The sequence below is a fragment of the Phoxinus phoxinus genome, assembly GCF_949152265.1.
Source record: "Phoxinus phoxinus genome assembly, chromosome: 19".
In the NCBI taxonomy this organism is placed as follows: domain Eukaryota; kingdom Metazoa; phylum Chordata; class Actinopteri; order Cypriniformes; family Leuciscidae; genus Phoxinus; species Phoxinus phoxinus.
Window position 1 is genome coordinate 15399712 of NC_136894.1, and position 27591 is coordinate 15427302.

The following is a 27591-nucleotide window of genomic DNA, read 5'->3' on the forward strand; positions in this document are numbered from 1 at the left end:
TCGAATCCTGCTGTAATCTTAGACTATGGTCTGGACACCAAATCCGTTTCCATGGCTCCTGTGCGTAAATGAAATCCCCTCTTTGTTTCGACTCAAAAGGAAAAATCACTGAACTCCCCTCTTATACCTATTTCTCTCTTCTCACATTTTTTCTTTTCACTCCCCCTTTCACACTCTCTCGGCCTTTGGAAGTATTGCCAAGAGCAGCAGGTAGCCAAATGTCTTGAGCTCTTTGGAGACTCTTCAGATGGGTTGCTGTGTGTGTGAGGAGTGTGTGGCCCCTGCTGGCACCGGCTAGAGCTGATCAGATTAGAAAGCCTGTGTGAAGTGTGACGTTCTTACCGACGGCTTTCCTGTCTTCAAAGACGTGAACTAGTGGATCAGAAGCACATTTAACTGTTTTAATAGTCACCGCAGCCCAGTAGTTCCCATTTCCTGTTTGTAATCCCTAAAGGTGATGGCATTCCACGGGTTTATACTTTTTATAAAACATTCATTCATTCACTGAAATCCTGTCTATAGTTACAATATGTAAAATGTTAAATGCACATGCCACTTTCCACAAATAGGGGACAAAAGGGCCTGAAAATATTTATAAAATATCTTATTTCATTTTTTTTGTTTTTTTGTTTACAAGGCTAATTTGTGTGATTTTTCAAAACAAAAAAATACAAGTTATATTATATTTATAACAATTTATTACAGGCTTGCAAATGTGGCTTGTTTGTGACCTAATTATTGATGCACTCTTATTTCTCATAAATTATTGAAAATGACTTGATAACTAACAGGTTTGAATGGTTGAGCTTGACAAATGTAGTCATTATCAACACAATTCTTTGTAAAAGTTTACTTTAATGATTGGGGTGTCACCGTTACAATTAATGTTCCCCTTCTTGTAATGGGGGAATCATTTGGTAAAATGTGTGACGCTACAAAGTATGGCTTCTAATTAAAAAAATATATATATGTTTTCATGTTTGTTAGATAATAGTTTTCCCTACAAAAACATTGGATTTGTGCTCTGCCTTTAAAAAGCAATGAGAGATTATAGGCTTCCCTATATGGAAAGCAGCACTTAAATATGTGATATATTTTTGGCATTAGAACAGTTTTGTTAGCAGATTCCATGTTTCTGTTATTGGTTATTGGCTAATTTACAACTTATCTATAATGTGTAAAAAGGAGCTGCAAATGTTTTCCTTTCAGCGCTACCTACATTACCTTTGCACAATGGATTGCTGTGATTATCACAACTTAAAATTCAATATTAAAATAAGAAATAATGTGTAGTTTCAAACTTTCAATTTTTGTGTTCGTGTTTCATTTAAAATATTAAGGTTAGTTAAGTTGGATATTTAAGTTATCTCATCAAATTTTAAGTTGTTATAACTAAGTACGCATGTGTCTGCTACTGAGAAAGTATGATATTGGCGATTAGTTGATAGTTCTGGTTTTCTTATTTATAGCTAATAATCAAATGCATTTTAATATCAGGTCATAAGAATCTTTGTAATTATATATTTTGCCTTATAGAGAACTGGCCGCATGTATTTTGCCTTCTGACTGCAGTATGTGTGGTATGTTGAGTGTTATATAAGTTTTTTTTAACCCTGCCTGCATAACATTAACCATTCAGTAAGAGCACATGGAACAACTAGAAACAGGGTAAAATAAAAACACTTCACAAGGCCTTTCTTATTCCAGATGAGTTACCACCTATTTTTATATTCATGATATAATAACCTTATTCTGCATTCAATATAAGAATGAGGAAAAGATTACTTTGTGCTTTATCCGATTTCTTTTTATAAATTGTGCATCAGTTTAAAGTGGTCTATTGGTCTTTCATTGTCATTTACTTTTCCTTTTACTCCAAAGCACCCAGTAATGGTGGTTTTAAATCGAGTTATTGAGTTTGCACAATGTATTTCCCTCTGACCATAACAAGAAAACCAATGGCAAAAGCCAATATCCTGTCATCAAAAACCAATGGAAACATCATCTTCTAAATCATTTAAAGTTCCAGTTTTGTATTATCATCACATTTCAAACAGATTCTGCCAACAATATAAGTTATGATATTTAATGTCCATGCATCATTGATTTCAATAAAATGTTTACTACTACAATGGTTTTTTTTTTATCTTTCTGAGTGCAAAGCAGCATTTGTCTCTACAAAACTGTTTCAATAGCAGCATGATGAAAGACATAATTAATAAACAAGTTTAAACAGTTATTTTAAGTATTGTAGTTAATTACACTGTTCATGGTTTCTGATGAACAACAACTGGTTTAACTGGTGTGCATTATATTTTACAACAAGCACTGCCTTATTCAATAAAAATGTTGAGACTATATGTGTTCTATTTGATACATTTTGTATAATTCAGAAAAAGTGGACAACATGGTTTTGACTCGGGATATATATAGCATGACTTAAGATACATGCATGCATTTTCAGAATGTTTCAAATGTTATTTTTTTGTGTGCTCCTTTGCACTGTTTCCCTGGAAACATTTAATTGCGCTAGAGAACAAATGACTGACTCAGCAGGCAAAAGAACAATGTGTTGAATTCATAGCTTATTGTCCCCCTGCACTTCAACAGACCCCCGCCGAGTTCAAAGGATGAGGAGTCCTGTAGAGTGGGATATCACATCAATGTTCCCAACTTCACCATGCAAAAACATTGAACTATTAATCTTCAGAAAACCTGAAGCCAATAACACTGACCCGAAGAAGCTCTACAGTGCTTTTCATCCAGTCAGTTTCCAAAGGCCCCTGCATAAGCTATAATAATTAAAGGAACAAAGACTGTCATATATTCAAATAATGAATCATAATTAACTTTCATAATTAACATAATTTCATAGTTTTTTTTTTAGGGTTAAAGAAATCAAAACACTCATATAACAGTTTTTTTCTTGGTCTTGCAAAAGATACTGAATGTGTTGCTTTGGATACACAACTTTCTTAGAATCCTCAGTCAACCTACCTTTTTTTCTTTTAAAGGAATAGTGTTAAAAAAAAACAATACATGTTTTTTTTTTTTTTGGGGGGGGGGTAATCAATATTATAGGATCATTAAAACAAATCCTCATGCCATTCCCTTCCGGACATCACTTTTGGCTGGTATATTATGGGTGAATGCCCCCTTTGAAAGTTTACCCACCCCCTAATGGAGAACCGCTCTGGTGTAGCATTTATAACCTTGTCAAGAACATGCAGCCACAAAAACCTTTGCAGAACCTACAACTTTTGAACAGTCTTATGTGTATTGGCATGGCACTAGCAAATTGGAGACCTTGAGCTATAGTACTGAAGTGAAAGATCGACTAAACTGAGAGATCTTGGATTGTCGTAATCTTTTGATGAGCTTTAATCACTATTAATTAGGCCTATCAATCACTGTGATGAGTGTGAGATGTGAGTGATCCTAGTATCGGTCTATATGGTGAAGCGGAGGGGGAGAGGTGTGAGTCCAAAGCTCCTCCCTGCTGATTGTTGAGAGCAGTAGTGATTCAGTCCCATTGTTTGAGAGAAGCGGATCAAACGCCCCACACAGAGAACCCCCTTTTCTCATGGAAATAAAGTGTCTGCCTCTCATTCATACATGAGTTTCTCTAATGCAAAGAAGTCGAGCACGCAGAGAGACTACACACACACTACTGAGTGAAGTTAAGAGCACGCGGGACTTGGAGAGCGACTTTAGAGAAGAGGATCCCTGGACGCGCACACACGCTAAATGAGGGCATTTCTTTAGTGAGATTGATGAGGTTTTGCTGATATTTCACCATGTTAGCCCTTGGACGGTGCGCGCTTGTTTTCGGGCTGCTGTGCGCTGCGCTCTCCGCGGGCGCATCGGTGTGTCCAGCCGGCTGCGAGTGTTCAGAAGCCGCGCTCACGGTCAAATGCGTTTCTAAAGATCTGCGGGACATACCGACCGGCATACCGAGCTACACCAGAAACCTCTTCATCATCGGAAACCACATCAGTCAGATCGGACCCGAATGTTTCCAGGGACTGGACAACGTGACCAATTTATCACTGTCTAACAACAGGTAAAGTCAATGATCTAATTCATCTTGACCCATAAAATAATGTTTTTGTGCTATTATGTGCCACTGTTACTAAAGTCATGGTGAATTTATATGGGATCTCCTTCAAACTGTGTAAGAATTGCTGTCATTTTAATTTCTTATTTTAAAGACAGTAAAGACTAAATCTAAGTTGCATGTTTCTGTATTTTGTTAGAAACTGTGCTTACAATGGTACTTTTTTCAAAAGCTCAAAGCTCTAAGTTGTTTAATGTGTGTACAGGTTTTATTGACCCTCAGATAATTTTAGCTTGTGATTTATTTTTAAATAAGTCAGATTCTATTGTGCTGAAGAATGTATGAACTAGTAAAAAAGTTTAATGAAGAAATGAAGTAGGATCTTATTAGTCAAGGATGTGACCACAGGACCAGATGTGAACACTCCATCATCTTAACATTGTTTTTTTTTTTCAGAAAGTTCCCCAAAAGAGTGTTTAATAGTGTTAACAAAAAACAAAACAAAAAAAGTTTTATCTCCAGTTGGTGTTATCTCAGTTTAAATATGCTTATCAATTTATATGCATTTTTATAAAAATAAGTAGTGTTACCATTCTTGCCATGAAAATAGCCTAAACTGAGATGGATTAAAACAAATTATTGGCCTTGACAATCATGGACCAATGAGGAACCTTTAACATTACTGGAAGAGTTGCATTACACAAAAGGTTCTTTATAGAGGAAAAAGTCTAGATTATTAAATTTAGATTATTAAAATGTTAATCACACAAAGAAAAAAAATCACTGAAAGATTCTTTGGGGAACCCAAAATTCTTCTTCAAATGCATCACTGCGTTAAACCCCCTTTTGGAACTTTTATTTTCAAGAGTGTAGAGTAAAATTGTTAATTTTTTCTCTGTCCAGGATCTCTGAGGTGAAGTCCCACACATTTACTAGTCTGCGTAGCCTCAGATCTCTGGACCTCAGCAACAACCAGCTGGCCATCATCCATCCTGAGGCGTTCACTGTCCAGAGCCGTATGCTGAGGGAGCTCAACCTCAGTCGGGCTCTCTACAACCACTCGTCCGTCATCGATCTGGCCACCTCTCTTCGCTGGAGTACTTTGAGTGACCTGCTGGTGCTGGACCTGTCCAGTAATGGCCTTGTCTACTTGCCCCCTGGCATCTTTTGCCATCTTGTCGGCCTGCAGCGCCTTCAGCTTTCCAACAACTCTATAGTGTCCATACATAACGGCACATTCACAGGACTGGAACACCTCGAGGAGCTCGATCTCACCCATAATGCCCTCAGGACTTTGCGTGAAGAGGCTTTAAAGGAGATGGATCAGTTGCGTTCGGTTAGGCTCCACTTGGCGGAGAATCCTTACACCTGCACATGTGACATCGAGCCTTTTGCCGCCTGGCTGAACGGCTCACGAGTGCGTGTAGAGGACGTTGAGCGCCTGACTTGTGCGTTCCCCGTCGCATTGCAGAACACATCGCTATTGACTGTGGGTGAACTGGAATTGGGTTGCCATAAGGTTGGAGAGGGCGACAACCTAGCACTCCAGACCTCCTACGTGTTCCTGGGTCTCGTGCTGGGATTTGTTGGTCTCATGTTTCTCTTTGTACTCTACCTGAACCGTAAAGGTATTAAGAAGCGTATCAACGACATGCGTGACGCATGCCGGGAAGTCTGGGAAGGGTATCACTACCGATATGAGATCGATTCAGATCCCAGATTGTCACAATTTTCTACAACTGCTGATGTGTGATTTGGACATGAACTCTTCAAAAAACCAATCTCCTTTAATGAACTTGTTTTCTATTGCATTTATACTTGAAAAATGCTCGTATGTGTCGCGAACATGTAGACATATTTAAGTAGGCACATTTTCTTGTGAAAAGCATGTAATGCCTGTCTTGTCGAAGCCTTTATAACAAGCACACCTCCCCCTCAAGTCTGCACAGAATTAGCCTTTGCTTCTCAGTCGCATTTGCAGAGTTGGCTTTTGCTTCTCAATCATCATGGGATGTTTGAGGATTAGCTCAATAAAGGGGCAGAAGCCATAAAGTAACTCTGACCACCAACAACCAACTAACCCCCCAAACCCCCAACCCCACACCAATCTCCATTGTCCTGTACTGGAATATTGCCCACCTCTATAGTGCTCAAGTGCCTTGTTTATTGGATTTAAGGGGCTGACCAGCTTCAAAAAGGGACAACTCTATATATACATATACATACATATATATATATATACAGAGTGAGATAAATGCATACTGTGCTGTTTGTGGAGTTTTGAGGACTGTTTTATTGCATGCTTGTGCAGCCCTGTTTTTATGGAAGTGTACGCCGTTCTAGTGTCGGACCCTGAGCAACAGAATTAGCAACCTTCTATGGTCCTTTCTGTCCCTCTATCCACAGGGAGTCCGCGAAGAATGTGCCGGATTTTCTCTCCAAAAGCATTCCAGCAGGAGGATAACCTCTTCTAAGCTCTAGAAGGAGGATCTTTTGAAGAAAGAGAGCCAGTTTGCAAAAATCTCCGGCTGTTTTTTTTTTTTTTTTTTTTCAAAAGAGACGTTTTGCTTTGTTTTTTATTCCACTCATTTTTATTGTCAGAATGATGAGAACCAGCCCTTATGTGGGCCGCTGAGCGAGACCCCTCCTCCGTGAAGCCTGTTCGCTCTTTGAAGACTCAGTCTGGCTCAGTTCCTCATATGTTCCCCAGCTTTTTCTGTTTAAGGGACTGTTACGGTGATAAGATACAGATGAAGCTGGGGCCGTTGTGCTGAAGGGTCGAGTATTGTTTCCAAATGTATAAGACTGAAAAGAAATATCCTTGATGTGTTGTGCCAGTGTCCTGCCCTTGTGTCTGCATAACATGGTTTTATGCAGCATATGTTTGTCAAAAGACTAATTAGTGTCTGAGTGAATCTCACAAAGAGAAAAAAAATTAAAAAAAACTTTTTTTTGTATAAACAACAGACATTTTTTTTGCATTGTGACATATTTATGACAATTAATTACATAATAAATAAGCGTGCGTGCGTGCGTGCGTGCATGCGTGTGTGTGTGTGTGTGTGTGTGCTTAAGTCATGGTAGTATTTGTTATGGATGGAATTATAGTAGATTTTATTAACTGTCGTAATCTCACAGTGCAAAATGAAATGAAAATCAGTGCAAATGTATATATATATATATGTGTATGTAGCCTAATATATATTCCTTTGTGAGATTCACCCAGTTGGCCACAGTGTTTTCGATTGAGAACCATTTTCTATGGTAAAAACATATCTTTGCTTGACAAATTATGATATGAAACTTCACAGAAATCGGGCTTCCTTCCATTGTGCTTTCATAGCTTTGTACTCATGTATTATTCATTATATTCAAATGAACCTTTCTTTAAAGAGGTAAGGAAAACCGTTTAAATGGGATGCCAAAAGCAAAATGTTTACTCATGAATTTATCAGGTATCAAGTGCAAAAACAACTCTTATGTGGATGTGGACAAAGAATTGGTCTTTCTTCAGGGCAGAGTTTATTTTGCATGCTAAAAAATAAAGGTTTTTACATTTTAAATTTAAATTATTCTCCATCTTGCGTCTTGTTGGTCAGAAAGCTGTATCTTTTTTAAAATGAGAATTCCTTTAGTTCCTTGATAACAGGATTTACAATAGGAATTATTCACAAACTTGCACATATTTGAACAGTATCTAACAAATTAGTACACAAGTTGTTCCCCTCATTTTGAGTTTCTCATTGTTATCCTTCAAATCAATCCAAATGAAATTGCATATTGCAAAATGAAGTGAAAATGCGTTAGAATGTTGATGCTGTAATATTATTCTCCCTCATAACAAATGGCCTTTACCAAGAGCTTGCAGGGCATCAGAGGTGTTTCATAACTGATAATAACTATGAGCAGGCTTAGTCAAATTTTTACGGCAACACGTTATTGGAAACACATGAGTTCAGCATATGTATGATAATGGGCTACAGTATAAAGTTGCATGTAATGCCTCATTGAAAATCATCTGTGGTTCAGAGAAAGGCTCTGTGACTAATTTAAAACATTTAAAAATATTTTAATGAACGTTTTGATTACGTCAGCTTTATGTACCATATGTAAATCAAAATAGTTGATCAAAACTATTAAGAGACATTCACATTGGCAGCGGTCTGGAGCAAAACAAAGCGACCAAAAGTCTCATGTTTAATGTGAGTTGGCAATACAAAGTGACTTGGTGAGTAAAATTTTATGCAAACTAAACATTGACCAATGAGAGTCTAGAAATTGCTCATGTGATATACTGCCAGTCAAGGAAAAACTGTACAGCGATTTAACCTTTCTGTGTGAATTCCCCTACATTGAAGTGTTTTTATTGCTATTGCTTAATGTTATCGTGACATGATGTTAGTATTGCTGATAGTGAATGCAGCATGAGAGCAGAACTGAAGAGTTTACAAAGTACCTCTAACCTCCAACAGCTCCCTGTACAGAAGACCATGGTGGGCTTGTTAAAAACAAAGAAGAAATTTAGCCAATTAGTTATGAATTTATGGTTGTCCTAAGGCTCCGACCCACGAACATTGCTATTTACCTGGCATCATCTAGCTGGACACCGCTGTGCCAAAGAACAGTAGTGAAGATTAATGTAATCTTCTCTCGGCCTCATGGTAAGCCTGCAGGCAAGACAAAATATCCCACGGCTCTAAATTTCATCTTGTTTGCGTCTGACTTTCAAGCAAACTAGCCTTTTAAGAACAAGAACAAAGACATCCAAGTTCATGAGACACACTTGTTTTACTTTCATCGTTTTATTCTTTCTATGTCCCTACACTGTGGTTTTTGCTATTAAACAGGAAAGTGCCCTCGGGATGTTACAGAGAAAAGCTGCTCTTTTGCAATTAGTCATGTATTTGCAGACTCTAATGCTCTTTGGTTTAGAAACATCCTGGCACCATTAAGAGACATTTAGTGGATTGATATATGTGTTCATGAAATTAATCTCACGTCAATGAGGGATTGAATACATTAAAGGCAAACCCACAACAGTCATCAACATGACAACAGCGATTTAATGGCAGCTGACTGTCTACAGAGGCTTTTTTCTCCTCAGCTTTCTTTCCTAACCTCAATTCCCAACCCCGCCTCCAGCTTGTCCTTTTATTTTCAGTTCTTTAGTAAACATCTCTTTGTTACTCTTCTTGTCTCTTTCCATATCTTTTATTTTCATTAAGATATATGACCCGTTTTATCACCCTTAGATGCATGTTTAGTGGTGTTTGCTATGACAAACTTACAGTGAGGGATTAAATATATAACCGTAACTCTATTAAACATCAGTTCATCATATCTCTTCCTGCAGGAAGAGATTTTTTTTGCCTGATGGATGGTAAAACGTAAGAAGAAATCCCATAGACATCTACTGAAGGAAGGTTTCAAGTTACATCTAGAGAGAAGAATATTGATGGGGGGAAATAGGTGTGGGCTAGTAAGCACCCTTGAGAAATGAAATACACTTTAGCATGCTTTTCAGAAGTATTTATTACAGATATACGATACTTTATATAAATACTTTATAGAGATATACTTTAAAGTGCAAACTGAATGCAATGTATTCAGGCACTTAACTGCATGTTAATTGCAATAAAAATAAAAGTATTATAATTTAAATTGATATTAAATGCAATCAACTTTAAGAAGTGTATCTTATTCCCCCGGTTTCACAGACAGGGCTTAAGATAGTCCCAGATTAAAATGCATGTTTGAGCTGTTTTAACTGAAAGAAACTTGCACTGACATATCTTAAAATAAGTCAGTGCCATTGTTTTGTCTCAAGATGAACACCAGTAACGTTTTATAAAAGCTACTTTAATGTCTAATTCTGGCTTAATCTAAGCCCTGTCTGTGAAACCAGGCCTAATTTCATTATCACATCAATTCACCTTTGGCTAAGCCACACCCTAGAATGTAGATTGACCAATCACAGTGCAGCCAAGAACGAGCTCCCACAGAGGTCCGACACTTTTTCACAGCGCTCCATTGACTTTAACACAGGCGTCTCATATTTTTGGTCTCGGCAGGATATTACCATCGTAGTTTTATCAAAAATATGGTTAAACGTTGTGCCTGGGGCATTTGTAACACAGATACGCGTTTCCCAGATAGATTGCAGGGGGGTGTCCGTTTTTTTCCCTTCCCAAAACCGAAGTCAAATCCTGACATGTGTCGTCTTTGGATTAAACTGTGTGGACGTCCTCACAGTCAGCTAAACCCCTCAAGGATCAACAAGCACACTTTTGTGTGCTCTAAGATAAACTTTGCTTTGCATGAACAGTGTTGCTCGTTGATATTGTTAGTCACAGCCTCCGTCTCGATTAGGATATGCGGTGGTTCCTTTTTTGACTGTGACCATTATGCTTTTGCTCTATTTGGATGCCTTGTTGTTGCTTGCGTTTCACCTGTATATCTTGAATATAGCCTTCGAACGCATATTGCAGCCACTTTTGCCTACTTCTATCGGACACTTTATTTACTGCTTTATAAAAGTTTGATAAAATTTCAGCAGGAAGAGCCGTCACAGCATAAGCCATGTTGATACCAAACCAGAGCCCAGATGAAGTTGACGGACGTAGCAACAGTAACTAAGGGTGGCGGGGCTTAGCCAAAGGTGAATTGTCTTTGAAATATGCTTATACTGTACTGCAGAATGTACTGACAAGCATTTTTGGTAAGCTAAAATATACTTTAATGTACGTGTGTTAAGAAACAGTCATGAAAGTGAATTCTCTTAAAGTATAAGTGGCCTTTTGTTTCATAAATATTATATTTAAAAAGTACACTACAAGAGCACATTCAATACAATTAAGTGCACTTTTTTTTTCACAAAGGCATGTCACCTAAAAACACTTTAACAACCACATAGCAAGGCCCTGGCGACCAGACACAACAACAATGCATTAAGTTAAAGCGAGTTTTGCGCAGGGAATTTGAAAATGTCAAAGTCTACTTCATTTTATGTCTCCAGTGAAACTTTGCATGCTAAGATGTTGTAAATCAAGTGATTTCCTTGTGGTTTCAGTAAGATTGCATGATGTACTCTTCTCTTTTGGATGGATGTTTATGTACATGCTAAGTTAGTTGAACATATAGTAGATTTGGCCTTTTGCCTCTCGCACGCATACAAAAACACACATAAAGCATCTAATTCTCTCCCACAGCACTAAATATCAGCTTGTGATGTTTATTCAGGTTTATCTGTTTGGTTAGTCCAGTTGTCCAACCCATTGACAACAGGCAGCTATAAAGGTCCTACTCCCAGTGGCGGTGCCCCATTGTCCAACTGTTGGCTGAGTTTGGCAAACGATTGTATTTTGAGAGCTTTAATAAACGGGGGGTTGTTATAGCTGGAGGTACAGCCAATGCCGTGTCTGCTCCATTTATCACTTTCAATTAGGGGTAAGAATCAACTCACACTCATACACACACCAGTATGCACCTGCTTACACAAATACACACTCCCAGCCAAGCACATACACAATGATGGATGTGTCGCTATATGCTACATACCAATTGTGCTTTTCCTCATGTGGCCTTTTCATGTATAATCACATAATCTGAGCAAATAAAGTTGAAGGTATTATTGCAGCGTTCTATATTGAGTAATGTGCTGTGCTGAAAGACAGAGGGTTTAATAAAGGCCAATAAATCATGATTATTGCTCACTAGCATGAAGTAGGAGCCATAACAGGCTTTCAGAACTCTCTATGACGCAGAGACAATTTCATGGCCCATTGGGTGAATCTCATGAAGAACATGATCAGGTCATGTTTCTCCCCAACATCAAAAGAAAAAATATCAATGTCTGGCATAAATGAAGCCTATGTGTGTTTTTTTTTTTGTAACAATAGAGATTGTCATTACTGTAATACAGTAATCTTTGATTGTACTGCACTGGAAATAGTGTAGTAGGCTACAAATATTTGTTTTCTTAAACATCAGCAAAATCAACACAAATTTAAAGATCTAAAGCAGATCCATGAAATAACTTGATGGGTGCATTTTTTTTTTTTTTTTGCATTTTATTCCTATTGAAACAAACGTTAAGGTGGGACATACTAATATATATATATATATATATATATATATATAATTTTTTTTCAAAGCCAATAGGCTGTAATTATGGCACATGAACAGTTGTGTGGGTTGTGTCCGAAATCTCACACTTTTGTGAGAAGGTGCTTATTTTGAATAGGTAATTACTTCATGCTGAAAAATAATGTTCTATTTAATTTGAATGTATGTACTATGGATTTAATCTGGATGTACTACATTTACCAAGTTGCCCTTTTCACGTGTTGCCTACTCTTTTATGAGTACTGTGAATTTGGACGTATTTCGTTTTTCATTTTTCTGTTTCCTATATATTAGGGAAGTATGCGATGATGCAGCCGGTTTGCTATTTGCTAACCAATTCCAGTTGGTGTTTGAGGGCCATTCTCATTCTAGAGAGCTCAAATTTAGTGCAGGTCAGGATGACTGGGTTTTTTTCTGACTGGACAAGTTTTACTGGAAGAAGAAATCTGTACATCTTAAGGCGATAAGATATCTCTGCGCCCAAGTAGCAGTGCTTCGCCTGTGCTTCACCCTAATATAGTCCCAAGTCAATTTCTGCCTAGGAAATCGCCTAGTCTTAATCTGCATTGCTATTTGTACTTGTTGTGAATACGCAGGCCACAAGAAGTAATTGGGTGTTTTTTTATTTTTTATTATTGATCCCTTTACTCAGGACATGCTAGCTGGCAACAAAGGATTCCATTCATTATGCTAAGCTAAGCTAGCGGCGACCCTGCCAAACTAAAACAATGCATGCACTGAGACAAAAATGCATTTGCCCACCTATCTAAATGTAGGAAAGACGGTGAATAAGCCCTATTTCAAAAAACAGTGGAGTGTTCCTTTAAATGCACATAAAGTGAATTTGGTCTACATGTAGGAGTACAGTAGAATATAGATGATCCCAAAGCAAACAGACATGGATTAAATTTTATGGATTAAAAACTTTATATATATATTCTAGATTTTGTAGGTTTTCCCACTTACAACGCATGTAGAAGTCAGGGGAATGTATTTGGTAATGATAAAAATTACAAACCTCTACATGCTTTGTAAGTACAGTAGGAAAACCTGCAAAATCTGCAGTGTATCAAATACTTGTTCTCCCCACTGCATAGAATAACAGTCCATCATTAATAAGTAACTATGCAGGAAGTAATGCAGGACTATTAACTAATATTAGAAACAAGCTTAACTAATCAGTAAGTAATATAGAATTTAGGACTAAGATCGTTCCTTATTAGGTAATCAATAATTAATTAATGAGACTGGCAACATTAAGAACTAATAGGTAATTATGACAAATTATAAAGATTTACTCATAAATTACTAATCACAATATTAACGTGTCTGAGACGTTAGCAATTGTCTTTCGTTACTCTCACCATGATCATAAAATGCATCACTAATTGCTCAAGTGTTACCTAGTCACTATGCAGGAACTACTAGTTCTACCAGAAACTTAATTTTGTAACATAACCATTTATTTAGAAGCTCAGCAAGCATCAGGTTCTTTGGCGTAGGCCCCTTTCGTAACTCGCATTCAGAGGGTACGGAATCTGCGTGTCCCGCCTGAAGACGAAGGCAGGGACGCAGCCCACCCCCGAGGGGCCTTCTGGTGGTGGCGGGGTGGATGGAGAAAAATAACATTCTGAAGTCTTCAGGATGGAGGGGATAGCCTGTCTGGAGGTGTTAGGGATGATGGAGGGAGGACCCGACTTGGTGGAGTAGGGGGGTTGAAAGAAAGGTCCCGTCTTAGTGGAGGCGGGGAGGATGGTGGTAACTGGAGCGACAGCATCTGCGAACTCAGACATGTGTAAGAACTACCCTTTTATGCTACAGTAAAAATGATATGATTGGATAGATGAGAAGGTAATTAGTGACATGAACGATTGAGTCTTCCTGGCAGAACTTGCGCTAGCTTCATTGACCTGGACCATTATTTTAAAGTGAAAAAGATGTTCCCTTTCTAAACGGAACTCGCACTGCGTCGATGATGATTTGGGGAACGCCTCTGCTTGATCTGGTGCCTGAAACGCTTATCTAATCACGGCAATCCTATTGGCCGGGGACAGTGAGTTGTAAAACGTCACTAGTAGTGCGACACGGAAGTATATAAGGGGCGCCTAGAGAACACGTCATCCACTTTTTTGTCTTCAGGGACTGTTTTTTCTGTATGCTTCAACCTGAAAACTTCAAAAGGTAATCATGGCTTGTGAAAAAATACTTCAGGATGTGTATGGAAAATCCATGTCTAAGATGTTGACACCTGATGACACACACAACTTGTACGTTGACTGTTTGGGCTGAGAGCACGCACGATCAGTTCTTGAGGGAGTTGCTTGTGCCAACTGTGAAGTGAGCTGCCGGATAAGGATGTGTTGTCACTAACATCCTCTGATCCTGCAGCAAGTGTTCTGCTGCCCAGTCCAAGAGAGCAGGAGATGGCTGATGAGGGTGAATGGGATGTACAACCCGAACCCTCACAGTCACCCTGCCACGCGTATGTTGTGTTGTTGAGTGTTATGAAATGCGCTTCAGCTGTAATGGGAGTGCGTGAGGGAAGAGACCGCTCGTAGTGGTTTCTTTCCGACCATTACGCTCCAGCTCCTGTGAGACACAATGAGATCGAAAAGGCATGAAAGAACCCGTATTCAGTGCGCATCCATACGTATAGTAGCTGGCATATCCAGCAAGGCCTTAAGTTGAAAAAAATGTATCTGAGCCCCTTGAATAAAATAATTAAAGTCATAACTTTTAATGCCGTTGGCCACCTACTGAGGCCTCCAGTCCATTCCCTTGTGTTTAGTAAGAATTTAATTTGTTTGGCATCTCAGTGAAACTGCCATTTCTGACGTTTTTTGTTTACGTATTTTGGTATGCACTCCCCTCAGCATGGTGCCATTGGTATATCGTTCCCCAAAGCGCCATCAACGCATTGTGAGTTCCCTTTCGAAAGGGAACGTCTCACGTTATGACTATAACCTTTGTTCCCTGAGAACCGGGAACAAGACACTGCGTCTTTCGCCATGCCTCTGGGATGCCTGCTTGAACAGTACATTCAGACGATAAGTGGATGACATGTTCTCTAGGCGCCCCTTATTTATTTCCGGGTGGCACTGTAGTGACGTCATAGGCTGTCACCGGCCAATAGGATTGCCATGATTAGATAAGCGTTTCAGGCACCGGTTCACGCAGAGGCGTTCCCCAAAGCATCATCGACGCAGTGTCTCGTTCCCTGTTCTCAGGGAACAAAGGTTACAGTCGTAACCGGAGACGTTTTTCACTTTAAAATAATGGTTCAGATTACTAGTAGTTTCTTCATAGTGACTAGGTAACACTTGAGTAATTAGTGATGCAGTTTATGACTATATTCAGATAAAAAATTATGACTAATTACGTCTCAGACACACAATAATGTTCTTTATAATTTGTCAGTTAATTAATAGTTCTTAATGATGCCAATCTCATTAAGTAATTATTGATTACCTATTAAGGAACTATCTCCTGAATTTGATATTACTTACTGATTAGTTAATCTTATTCTATATTAATAGTAGTACTACTCATTAGTCCTGGATTACTTCCTGCATAGTTACTTATTAATGATGGACCATTATTCTAAACTGTTACCTAAAACTCTACTACTGATTACATGGGGCCTTTATTTTATTATTTTTTACTAAATATAATTTAGTTTCTATTGTGATTATTGTGTTCATTTAACTGGTAGACAATAAGCCAATAAATCATGAGTGTTGCTTGCAAGCATAAATAACCATGACAGGTTTGCAAAACCCTCTACGACACAAGCCTGGCTTCTTCGTGGCCCCTCACACAAACAAAGAGGCATAATGAAGGACTGGATTTTAAATGAAAAACAAATGCATGTTGAACCCAGTGACCTTGCGTTCAACAATAGGATAATATCTCTGACATCCCAAACAACAAAAGAGCCATCAAACATTAAAAGCTCTTTGATCTCTGAATGCATCCATACTGCATTCCCTTAATGCAGTAAAGTCAAAAATTATTTCATCCCTCTGGGTTTTCCCTACCCTCTGCCCAGCTGTGGGTACTGTTATGTGGGTTTGTTTCTTGTGTTGCCTCCCTGTCTGTTGGTGTGTCCTACCAGAAGGACTTGGAAAACTTCTCGTTGTTTAGTTCTCTGGGAGAGAAAAATGTCATTGGTGGTGTTATGACATTGCGTGGATATGAATACAGCATATGTGAGTAACAGTTGATGATAAATACTTTTATCACCATGATATGAAGCAGTGTCCACAGTGTCACAGCATTGAATCTTTAGACTATTGTATATTTTGTATGTGAGTCAAAATCACATTTATTTACAATCATGTTACAACTGATCTTTACAGAACTATCCTAAATGTGCATCCATGGGGAAATAATGTATAGGGGAAGTATAAATGTCAAGGAGTTCTGATGTGCAGGGTTAAATTTGTATGGTCAGTGTTTAGGATTTAGGTTTTAGGTTTAGGATTTAATATTGCATTTACTTACAAGTGTGAGTGTTGAAATGTCCTCGAACACAGTGGCTCGAAAACTGTATCCCAACCAGAGGCAATCCAATAAGATTTCAGCGACAAAATTTGTTCTGGCAGGACTATAATTCACAGAATTCACAGCCAATCAAAAGAGAGTGTGGGCGGAGCTCTCTCTGCAAGCGCACTGCACTCGCAACGCATTGATAAATCAAATTCAGAAATATTACAAAAAAATGTCCCCTAATTCAATTTAAAGAAATAAAAATTCTGTCATCATTTACTCACCCTCAATTTGTTTCAAACCTGTATGAATTTCTTTCTTCTGCTGAACACAAAAGAAGATAGCTATTTTGAAGAATGTCGGTAACCAAACAGTTGATGGGCCCCATTGACTTCCATAGTATTTTTCGTTTCCTACTATAGAAGTCAATGGGGTCCATCAACTATTTGGTTACCGACATTCTTTAAAATATCTTCCTTTGTGTTCAACAGAAGAAATAAATTAATAGAGGTTTGAAACAACTTGAGTGTGAGTAAATAATGACAGAATTTTCATTTCTGTCAGGACCACTATCGTCATATACTGTATGACAGTTAGCATGCAGTTTGGATTGGCGGTATGGTTCCGTTCTGGGCGAGAACTCCCTGCGCATCCATGCAGCCTAGCATGGACAAGAGCAGGGAGAGCAGCAATAACCATCCTTGGGGTAAACAGAACAGAACCAACATGAATGTATTGCAGATATCATTAATTCAAGATTTTAAGTACGTTATAATCCGAGAATTTTGATTCAAGGGGAATCAGAATGCCAAATCCTGACTGACGAGAGGAGGAGCTGGGGATGGAGGAGGGTAATTTGTCCTGAGAAACGCGATAGCTGCTGATAATACTAAAAAAGCGCTTATATATGTATACGGTGATAGGCATCGTATTCCTATAGGTTGATGTGGATCAGCTGATAGTCAGCTGATGTGAGCTTGACTAACGATGACCTGCCAGAACTAACGCTACGCTTGATTTTTAAGTTCAGTTATTTACTTGCTTTATAATCAAATTGGCTGTACAAGCCCATTTCAACTTTTCAAAATATTGCCCATTGAATTTTGTATAACCTAAAAAATAGCTAAATTATTTTGAAAATTGGTTCAATTATTTTGATGAGTTAAAACAATGGAAGAACATGTCTTATTGATCCCAGAAACCAGTATATCCAGTGACTGAAACAAATTTGTCATAGAACACTCTTTGAGTTTACAATGGGTGCTTCTCAACACTCAAAAATAATGCTTCCTTGTGTCCCCCTCGCTCCTATGTCCTCAAGCCCATGACCCAGAAACCGATCAAACTCAGCCATCTTGAAGGACATCTCAATTCTCTAATTGCACCATGAGGAAGCGAGGAATGAGGATTGATGAAGCTTCCTGATGAGGAGTCATGAGCGAGGATACACATGTAGGGTGTTCGGGCTCAGGATTGTTACAATATACATATAGCCCCCATGAACTGACTTGAGCCAGTCTCTTGAGCTATAAAAGTCATATGACTGATGACTCTATGATAATGAGCCCTCCCACAAAAAATAAATAAATAACTCACTGGCGAAACATCTATAATACAATTAAATTTTAGGAATTTATTTGATGTTTACATACAATGTTGTTTTATCAGAATACATGACTTCTTTTTAATGTCCATTGATAATAAAACCATATTTACATATTTAATAGTGTAGATGATGTAGATCTACTAGCAAAACTAATGGCTCAAGCACAGAGAATCCAATTTACTAACCTTGTTTAATTAGGTCTCACTTGACCATTTAAGAGAACACAGGAGACCATTTCCTAACAATCCGTGTTATTAAACATTTTCTGGAACAACATTGCTTCCGTTGTACAGGGAGTGCTAGTCAAACGGAAAGCAATTGGTAATGATTTTAGACGGAAGAGCATGATGAGAGGTGGGCGTATCTTTCTTTAGTTAATTTGACCTTTTGTTCCCGCTGAGCATTAAGTCCATTATGACTCAAGTTATTGTTATTACGTACATTATTCAAGATGACCAGATGCCTGAGCAGGAGGGGGGTTTTAAGTGCCAAGCCAGGGATGGCTGTTTGTGATTGGCTGGTATATGGAGAACGTTCTAGGGGTCAGAGGGCAGATACTTCCAAAGGGAAGACACCATCTGGCCCACTGCTGATTCATGGTGGACTCGGATTTTGATCTTAGTGTTCCCTCCTGTCAATGAGAAACATGACAGATTGACTAAGATCAATAAATTGTAACAGCATACCAATGCATCATCATCACAGACTTAATATAATATAAAAGTATGAGCATCAAGATGCAGAAATAACAGCAAAGTTGTGTTCTGTCTAGTAATGAGCATTTTAATAAGCTTTAGATACTTATTCTATCTACTAGACATCATTTTTTTATACGACGGAAAGCATCACTCTTCAAATTGGTCACTTTTAACATGTGAACAAACGTGTAACCATTAAGTGGTAAACTTTAGAATGCTCATCGTCCTGCAGTTTGTAATACTTGACTTGCTCAGAAGAGGGGTGACATTACTTTTCTAACTGATCATCAGACTAAATATATAGATCGTTAGCCTCATAGCATAATTGCCTAAGTCATTTTTAGTTTTTTCTTGTTTTCCAAAAACATTGAAATATGACTTAGGCATTATGCTATGAGGCTAACAATATATTGTTATAATCCTTTAGACACACTGTGAAGGAGCGAACCAAGCCATATCGGATGTAAATATCAGTTGTGGACAAAGTACACAAATCAAGAACTTGAGTAAAAGATACCGTAATAAAATATCCATCCATTCGCCAAACGTCTTTTCTTTACAGGGTCGCATATAATAAAAGTACAAGTAGCCTACTCCTTTTCAATGTAAGAGTAAGAGTGCAAAGGTTCAGCGTTTATTTTTTTATTTATTTTTAAGTTGCCAGCCACCTTTTTTGATAATTTTTACAAAAATGTCATGGCCCCCAGAATATTTTGTTGTATGAATATCGGAACATGCAATATATAAAAAGAAAGAACATACCCTCTGATCAAATAATTATTATAATAAATAAAAAAACAGTTTTATTCTAGCTTCATGCATCCTGACACGTCAGAGCCCGCCAGAATGGCCGTGGTCCATGACTATAAAGGGACCAGAACTCCCTTTAAGGAAATCCAGATTTATCTCCTTCAGCGAACTCACCACTTCACTGACCTCCAGAAGCAAGAAGCTCACTGCCGCCGAAAAGCCACCAGCGGAAAACGCAGCTGCATCACAGTTCTGAGGAAAATGGGCATGGCTCACGTCCTTCGCACCGAGGTGTCGAAACTGTTAGAAAAGGGAGCTGTCTAACTAGTTCCCCTTTCACAGAGCGAGTCGGGCTTTTACAGCTGTTACTTCCTCGTCCCAAAAAAGGATGGCGGCCTCAGACCCATCCTGGACCTCAGACATCTGAACAAAGCGCTGATGACGCGCCCGTTCAAAATGCTGACAACCAAGCAGATCCTCGCGCAAATTCGTTCAGGAGACTGGTTTTTCTTAGTGGATCTGAAAGATGCTTATTTTCACATCCAGATATCGCCCCATCACAGGCCATTCCTGAGATGCCTTCAAGGGGCAGGCTTACCAGTACACAGTTCTACCATTCGGCCTATCACTGGCACCTTGTACATTTACGAAGTGTATGGACGCAGCCAGGGGCGTAGCACAAGATCCCGGGCCCTATGTATAGGCGGTCCTGATGGGCCCCCATGTTCCAAATAAAATATATTCCAGACTTTTCTAGGGCCCTCTCTCTCCTTGGGGCCCTGGCAATCAGTACTGGTTTTACCCTTAGTCCGACGCCCCTGGACGCAGCACTTTCCCCCCTGAGACAGCAGGGAGTGCAAGTGTTAAATTACCTCGGCGATCGAAGGCAGAGGTAATAACTCGCAGATCTTGGATCCTCAGCCATCTCAGGATGCCTGGGTCTCAGGATCAACACAGCCAAGAGCACACTGTCTCCCAGCCAGAATATTTCTTTCTGGGTACAGCGATAGACTCTAAACAAATGAAAGTGCGCCTTACACCAGAGTGCGCGTTTTCCATTCAACGCCTAGCGGCATCTTTCAGAGTGGGCGCACGCGCGCCCCTCAAAAGATTTCAGAGGATGTTATGGCCTCAGCATCAGGGGAATGGTCTCTTCACCCACACACGGTTCAGCTGATATGTAGCATCTTCGGCGAGGCAGAGGTAGAACCTCTTCACCTCAGAAGACAACGCTCGCTGCCAAACATACTTTACAAAGAGCAGAGACGCACTGGCCCACGAATGGCCCAGCCGCCCGCTCTATGCTTTCCCTCCGGTCACGATGCTTCCACAAGTCATCGAACGGATCAGGGAGAGCAATTGTGCAGTTCTGTTAATAGCCCCCCTCTGGAAGACCCAATAATGGTTCTCCGAGTTGGTGCAGAAACTCAGAGAAACAGCCCCATGGCCGATACCGCTGAGGAAGAACCTCCTCATGTACCGTAGTGTATCACATCCGTTTTTTTCTGCGCATGCGTCGCGACTGAGCGCGTTGTTTGTGTTTGGAGCTCCGTCGAATTGATTCATAAATCCTTGATTTTCTTCTTTACACTCATTTATAAACGAGCATTTTCTATTTTCCAGCGTGTGAAAAACAATCGGATTGCTTTGATATCGCTAGTTATATCCAACTTTCCGAACTTCCATTACTATCCTTAACGTTAGCCCGCTAGCATTGCACGCGTGGTCTCACCTATCAATCGTCTTATTTATACTCGTATCACTGAAAGGATACGGGTTCTATCCATGATTTCAGTCCTAAATTAGTAGTGATATTGGTAGTATCACTGCTAATTTATTGTTCATCTGTTATAATGGCGAATATATCGGATGTGTGTCTACCTCTGAGTGCAGGTGAGGACACGTTTGAGCTGCATTCGGTGCGGTTGGAGCTGGAGTCCGTGGAGAAGCAGATCCGTGATCTGCTGGGGAGGCAGGCCGAGCTGCGAGACCGGCGATCAGCGCTTGAAGCATCACGCGCCGATCCTAACAAGTCAGTGGTTAGTAACTATTCGACACCGTCCTCTTACTCCGCGTGTTTCTCTGCACAGGACGCGACCTACCATGGTTTCATTCACTCCGCCACCGACACAGCACCATGGACCCTGGATGATGCCACAGCGGAAGACACGAGCCAGGACCAGAGCAAGGACCTCTCCGCCCCTCCCGGTCTTCGAGATCTCCACCCGGAACCGCTTCTCCCCTCTTCGCGAGACGGATCGCGACGACGCTGTGATCATCGGCAGTTCCATCGTCCGGCATGTCCGCGCTACCTCAGGTAAAGGTATGGTGCGCACTCACTGCTTTCCTGGTGCTCGTGTTCTCGATGTCGCTGCGCAGGTCCCCGAGATCCTGAACGGTGACGAGCGCGTCAGAGCTGTCGTGCTGCACGCGGGGGTGAACGACATCAGGCTGCGGCAGACGGAGGTTCTGAAGAGGGACTACAGGAGCCTGATCGAGACGGTACGCAGAACATCGCCTGAAGCAAAGATCGTCGTGTCTGGACCGCTTCCCACGTACCGACAAGGACAAGAAAGGTTCAGTAGATTGTTTGCACTAAATGAATGGTTAATGTCATGGTGTAATGAACAGAGACTGCTCTTTGTAAATAATTGGAATCTGTTTTGGGAGCGACCTAGGCTCTACCGTGCTGATGGCCTGCACCCCAGCAGAATCGGAGCGGCTGTTCTGTCGGACAACATCTCCAAGACGTTACACACCATATGACTAGTAAGTCAAAGTCCAAATCACATTCTTTGCTGTCCCAAATTAATTGATATAAGCACCAGTGTAGAACACTATATAGAAACTGTGTCTATTCCTCGTTTAGTGAGGCCAAACAATAAATCTACTGTAGGATCTAAGAAAAATCTAATTGTGATTAAACCAGAAAATCTCAATATTAGTGAACAAAAACAATTTCTAAAGCTAGGTCTTCTAAACATTAGATCGCCTACACCTAAGGCGGTTATTGTAAATGAAATGGTCACAGATAATAGCATCGATGTACTTTGCCTTACTGAAACCTGGCTTAAATCGAATGATTATTTCGGTCTTAATGAGTCCACACCACCGGGATACTGTTATAAGCATGAGCCCCGTCTGATTGGTCGTGGCGGCGGTGTTGCAACAATCTACAGAGATATTCTTAATGTTACTCAGAAAACAGGTCACAGGTTTGATTCGTTTGAAGTACTTGTGCTAAATGTTACACTCCTAGATGTAAGAAAGAAATCCCTATTATCTCTAGCCTTGGCTACTGTATATAGACCACCAGGGCCTTACGCTGATTTCCTAAAAGAGTTTGCAGATTTTCTCTCAGATCTATTGGTCAATGTCGATAAGGCAATAATTGTTGGAGATTTCAACATACACGTTGATAACACAAATGATGCGTTAGGGGCTGCGTTTACAGATTTATTAAACTCTTTTGGGGTCAAGCAAAACGTTAGTGGTCCCACTCATCGTCTTAATCATACTCTAGATTTAATTATATCATATGGAACTGATCCAACCGATATAGATATTATACCGGAAAGCGATGATGTCACTGATCATTACATGGTAACTTGCATACTACGCACTGCTGAAATGTGTCATGTTGCGCTGCGTTAACGACCAGGCAGAACAATCCTTCCAACCACTGTAGATAGATTATTGAATAGCTTACCTGATCTATCTCAGCTCCTCAGTGAACCGAAACAAACAGAGGAACTAGAAGAAATGACTAGCAGTATGAGCACCATTTTCTCTAGTACATTAGAAACTGTTGCACCAATTAGATTAAAAAAGGTCAGAGAGAAAACTAAAGCACCATGGTACAACAGTGCTACGCATGTTATCAAGAGAGAAACTCGTGACTTAGAGCGCAAATGGAAACAAACTAATTTAGAGGTCTTTAGAATCGCGTGGAAAGACAGTATGTCACGTTATAAAAAGGCTCTAAAAGCAGCCAGGGCTTAGCATCTCCGCAAACTAATAGAAAACAACCAAAATAATCCAAGGTTTTTATTTAACACCGTGGCTAGATTAACAAATAAACAGACATCACCTGAACAAAATATTCCGTTACATTTTAATAGTAATGATTTCATGAATTTCTTCACTGAGAAAATAGAAAGCATCAGAAACACAATTGTAAATGTGCAATCTTTGACAGCGTCTTATGATTCAGCCTCAATTATCACCCCTCAAGAACAACTGCAGCGCTTTACAACTATAGGACAGGAAGAGCTAAATAAACTTATCACTGCATCTAAACCAACAACATGTTTATTAGATCCAATACCCACTAAACTACTGAAAGAAGTGTTACCTTTAGTGGAAGAGCCTCTTCTCAATATTATTAACTCGTCTCTATCTTTAGGTCACGTTCCAAAAACGTTCAAGCTGGCAGTTATAAAACCTCTTATTAAGAAACCACAATTAGATCCAAATAACCTAGCAAACTACAGACCCATCTCAAATCTTCCATTTATGTCTAAAATACTAGAAAAAGTTGTGTCCGCTCAATTGTGCTCTTTCTTGCAAGAAAACGATATCTATGAAACATTTCAATCAGGATTCAGGCCACATCATAGCACAGAAACTGCGCTCGTTAAAATTACAAATGATTTACTTTTAGCTTCTGACCAAGGCTGTATCTCAATACTAGTTTTACTCGATCTTAGTGCTGCGTTCGACACTATAGATCATAAAATACTCTTAGATCGACTTCAAAGCTACACTGGTGTACAGGGACAGGCATTAAGCTGGTTTAGATCGTACCTATCAGACCGTTACCATTTTGTCCATTTAAATGGGGAAAAATCAAACATAACGTCAGTAAACTATGGATTGCCGCAAGGATCTGTGTTAGGCCCTCTGCTATTCTCAATTTATATGCTGCCGCTTGGTAATATTATAAGAAAACATGGAATAAGTTTCCATTGTTATGCTAATGACACTCAATTATATATTTCATCACGACCAGATGATAACACTAAATTATCTAAAATTACAGAGTGTGTTAAAGATATAAAATATTGGATGACGTGTAATTTTCTTCTATTAAATTCAGAGAAAACGGAGGTATTACTGATTGGTCCAAAAAACTGCCCACAAAACCTCTTACAATACAACCTTAATCTAGAAGGACGTCCTGTTACTTTATCCCCTACAGTAAAAGACCTGGGTGTCATACTAGACCGCAACTTGTCTTTTAAAAAATCATATTTCAAATGTCACAAGAACAGCCTTTTTCCACCTTAGAAACATTGCTAAGCTACGTAACATGCTATCAGTTTCTGATGCAGAAAAGTTAGTTCATGCATTCATGACCTCGAGACTAGATTACTGTAATGCTCTATTAGCTGGTTATCCTGCATTCTCCGTAAACAAGCTACAGTTAGTCCAAAATGCAGCTGCTAGAGTTCTTACTAGGTCAAGAAAATATGATCATATAACGCCAATTTTATCATCTCTACACTGGTTACCTATTAAGTTCCGTATCAATTACAAAGTATTGTTACTGACTTATAAAGCCCTAAATGGTTTAGCTCCTGTGTATTTAAGGGATCTTCTATCGCCCTACAATCCATCGCGCTCTTTAAGATCGCTAAATTCGAGGCTTCTGGTCGTACCTAGGATAACTAAGTCCACTAATGGAGGGAGGGCGTTTTCACATCTAGCTCCTAAACTCTGGAATAGCCTTCCTGATATTGTCCGAGGCTCAGACTCGCTCTCCCAGTTTAAAACTAGACTAAAGACGCATCTCTTTAGCCAAGCATTCCCATAATGCATCGTACCTTTTATACTACAGTTAAATCAGATCAAATGCATTCATATTATGAACAGCAGCTACGCTAATTATTTCCCATCTGCCTTTTTTGTTGTTATAACTCAAATAGAGTTCGTCAGCTCCAGTTATGTATCCAGCCTCTCATGGAGACTTCAGATGCCCCAACGCCTGTGAAGAGACGACTCGACGCCTGTGAAGAGACGACCCAACGCCGGCGATATGTTATGCCCTAAATTTATGATTAACTAACTGTATTTTTGTTTGTACATTTTTTAAATGCATTTTCTGTAAAGCTGCTTTGAAACAATATGTATTGTGAAAAGCGCTATACAAATAAACTTGAATTGAATTGAAAACTTGAATGTAGGCAGACGGGATGATTTGGCATCCCCGTCCCGACTTGTGGGCCCTCCACATATAATACCCGGGTGCCTCCCAGATAGGGTGCTGAAAACCATCACTGAAGCAAGGTGCCTCTATGCTCAGAAATGGACAGTATTTTCCGGCTGGTGCGCTGCACGAACCCTGGATCCCTACTCATGCGAAGTACCAAGCGTACTCGCCTTTTTACAAGAGCTCCTGGATGCGGGTCGTACCCTCTCCATGGTCAGAGTGTATGTGGCGGCCATAACAGCATCTCACGCTCTTGTGGCCGGTAATCCAATAGGAAGAAAATACCTTGTCGTGCACTTCCTTAAAGGGGCAAGGAGGCTAAACCCTCCACGTCCATCTTCTGTACCTATCTGGGACCTCTCCATGGTCCTGGAAGCCATGAAGGGTGCCCCATTTGAGCTGCTGAGGTCCACAGACCTAAAGCACCTCTCGCTCAAAACCGCTCTCTTGTTGGCGCTTGCGTCAGTCAAACGAGTGGGTGACTTGCAAGCGCTGTCAGTTAGCGCTTCCTGCCTTGAGTTTGGGCCTAACGACTCCAGAGTCATCCTTAAGCCAAGGCCCAGTTACGTCCCTAAAGTGCTCTCCACGCCATTCAGAGTGCATTTTATTTCACTGGTAGCTCTTTCCTCGCCAAATGACGAGAGAGATGCAAATTTACTATGCCCTGTCAGGGCTCTCAGAATCTATTTGGAGCGTTCTGCCTCATTCAGACAGTCAGGACAGCTTTTTGTATGCTTTGGTGGCCACACTAAAGGGCTTGCTGTCACAAAGCAGAGACTATCGTGCTGGATAGTGGGCGCTATCGCGCTGGCTTATTAGTCTAAGGGCCTCCATTGCCCCTTAGGTGTCAGAGCCCATTCCACAAGAAGTATGGCCTCATCTTGGGCTTGGTCAAGTGGAATACCTATTCAAGATATTTGTGAGGCGGCCGGCTTGGCCTAGCCGTCCACATTTATTAAGTTTTATAACTTGGAAGTGCCCGCTTTGCAAGTGAGGGTTCTTTCAGTATAACAGTGAAACACATTCCCCCTAGCCTAGGGCTCGACACATGTCTGGTTATGGCCACTTGAACTAAGGTTCTTACATATATATTCTTATATTATAACACACACATCCTACCCTCTTTCTCCTTGCTTTCAGAGACCGAAGTCTCCAAACTCATCCTTTCCAATCGCCCTACTACCTGTCCGCTTGATCCTACTCCCACTAACCTACTTCAAGCTATTTCTACTTCTGTTATACCCACACTCACACACATCATAAACATCTCTTCACACTGGCACATTTCCCACAGCTTTCAAGCAGGCTCGGGTAACCCCACTGCTTAAGAAACCCACTCTAAATCCAGCACATCTAGAGAATTACAGACCGGTATCCCTTCTTCCATTCGTCGCAAAAACACTTGAACGAGTTGTTTTCAACCAGATCTCCTCCTTTCTTACGCAGAACAACCTCTTGGACAACAATCAGTCTGGCTTCAAAAGCGGACACTCGACTGAGACTGCTCTGCTCTCAGTAATTGAAGCTCTGAGATTGGCAAGGGCAGCTTCCAAGTCCTCAGTTCTCAGCCTGCTGGATCTGTCTGCTGCCTTTGACACAGTTAACCACCAGATCCTCCTGTCAATCCTAAAGATGAAGGGCATCTCAGGAACTGCAC

At 40.0% G+C, this 27591-nt stretch overlaps 2 protein-coding genes across 2 annotated transcripts; both read left to right on the forward strand.

The window, feature by feature from the left end:
- Positions 1-3551: 3551 nt before the first annotated feature.
- tpbg1b (trophoblast glycoprotein 1b) lies at positions 3552-7623 on the forward strand. The gene is made up of 2 exons (XM_079591377.1): positions 3552-4063; positions 4961-7623. The coding sequence occupies exons 1-2, from the start codon at positions 3798-3800 to the stop codon at positions 5808-5810; spliced, it is 1116 nt and encodes a 371-aa protein (XP_079447503.1). The 5' UTR covers positions 3552-3797; the 3' UTR covers positions 5811-7623.
- A 13884-nt stretch (positions 7624-21507) lies between these two features.
- On the forward strand, positions 21508-23189 carry LOC306987387 (uncharacterized protein). Its single transcript, XM_079591593.1, has 2 exons — positions 21508-22040; positions 22103-23189. The coding sequence occupies exons 1-2, from the start codon at positions 21577-21579 to the stop codon at positions 22116-22118; spliced, it is 480 nt and encodes a 159-aa protein (XP_079447719.1). The 5' UTR covers positions 21508-21576; the 3' UTR covers positions 22119-23189.
- Positions 23190-27591: the final 4402 nt, after the last annotated feature.

Bases quoted from the DNA above. Each gene is read 5' to 3' on its own strand.
- tpbg1b (XM_079591377.1), top strand. From the start codon at position 3,798: ATGTTAGCCCTTGGACGGTGCGCGCTTGTTTTCGGGCTGCTGTGCGCT. The intron at 4,064-4,960 runs GTAAAGTCAATG...TTCTCTGTCCAG, and splicing joins TTATCACTGTCTAACAACAG to GATCTCTGAGGTGAAGTCCC.
- LOC306987387 (XM_079591593.1), top strand. From the start codon at position 21,577: ATGGCGAATATATCGGATGTGTGTCTACCTCTGAGTGCAGGTGAGGAC.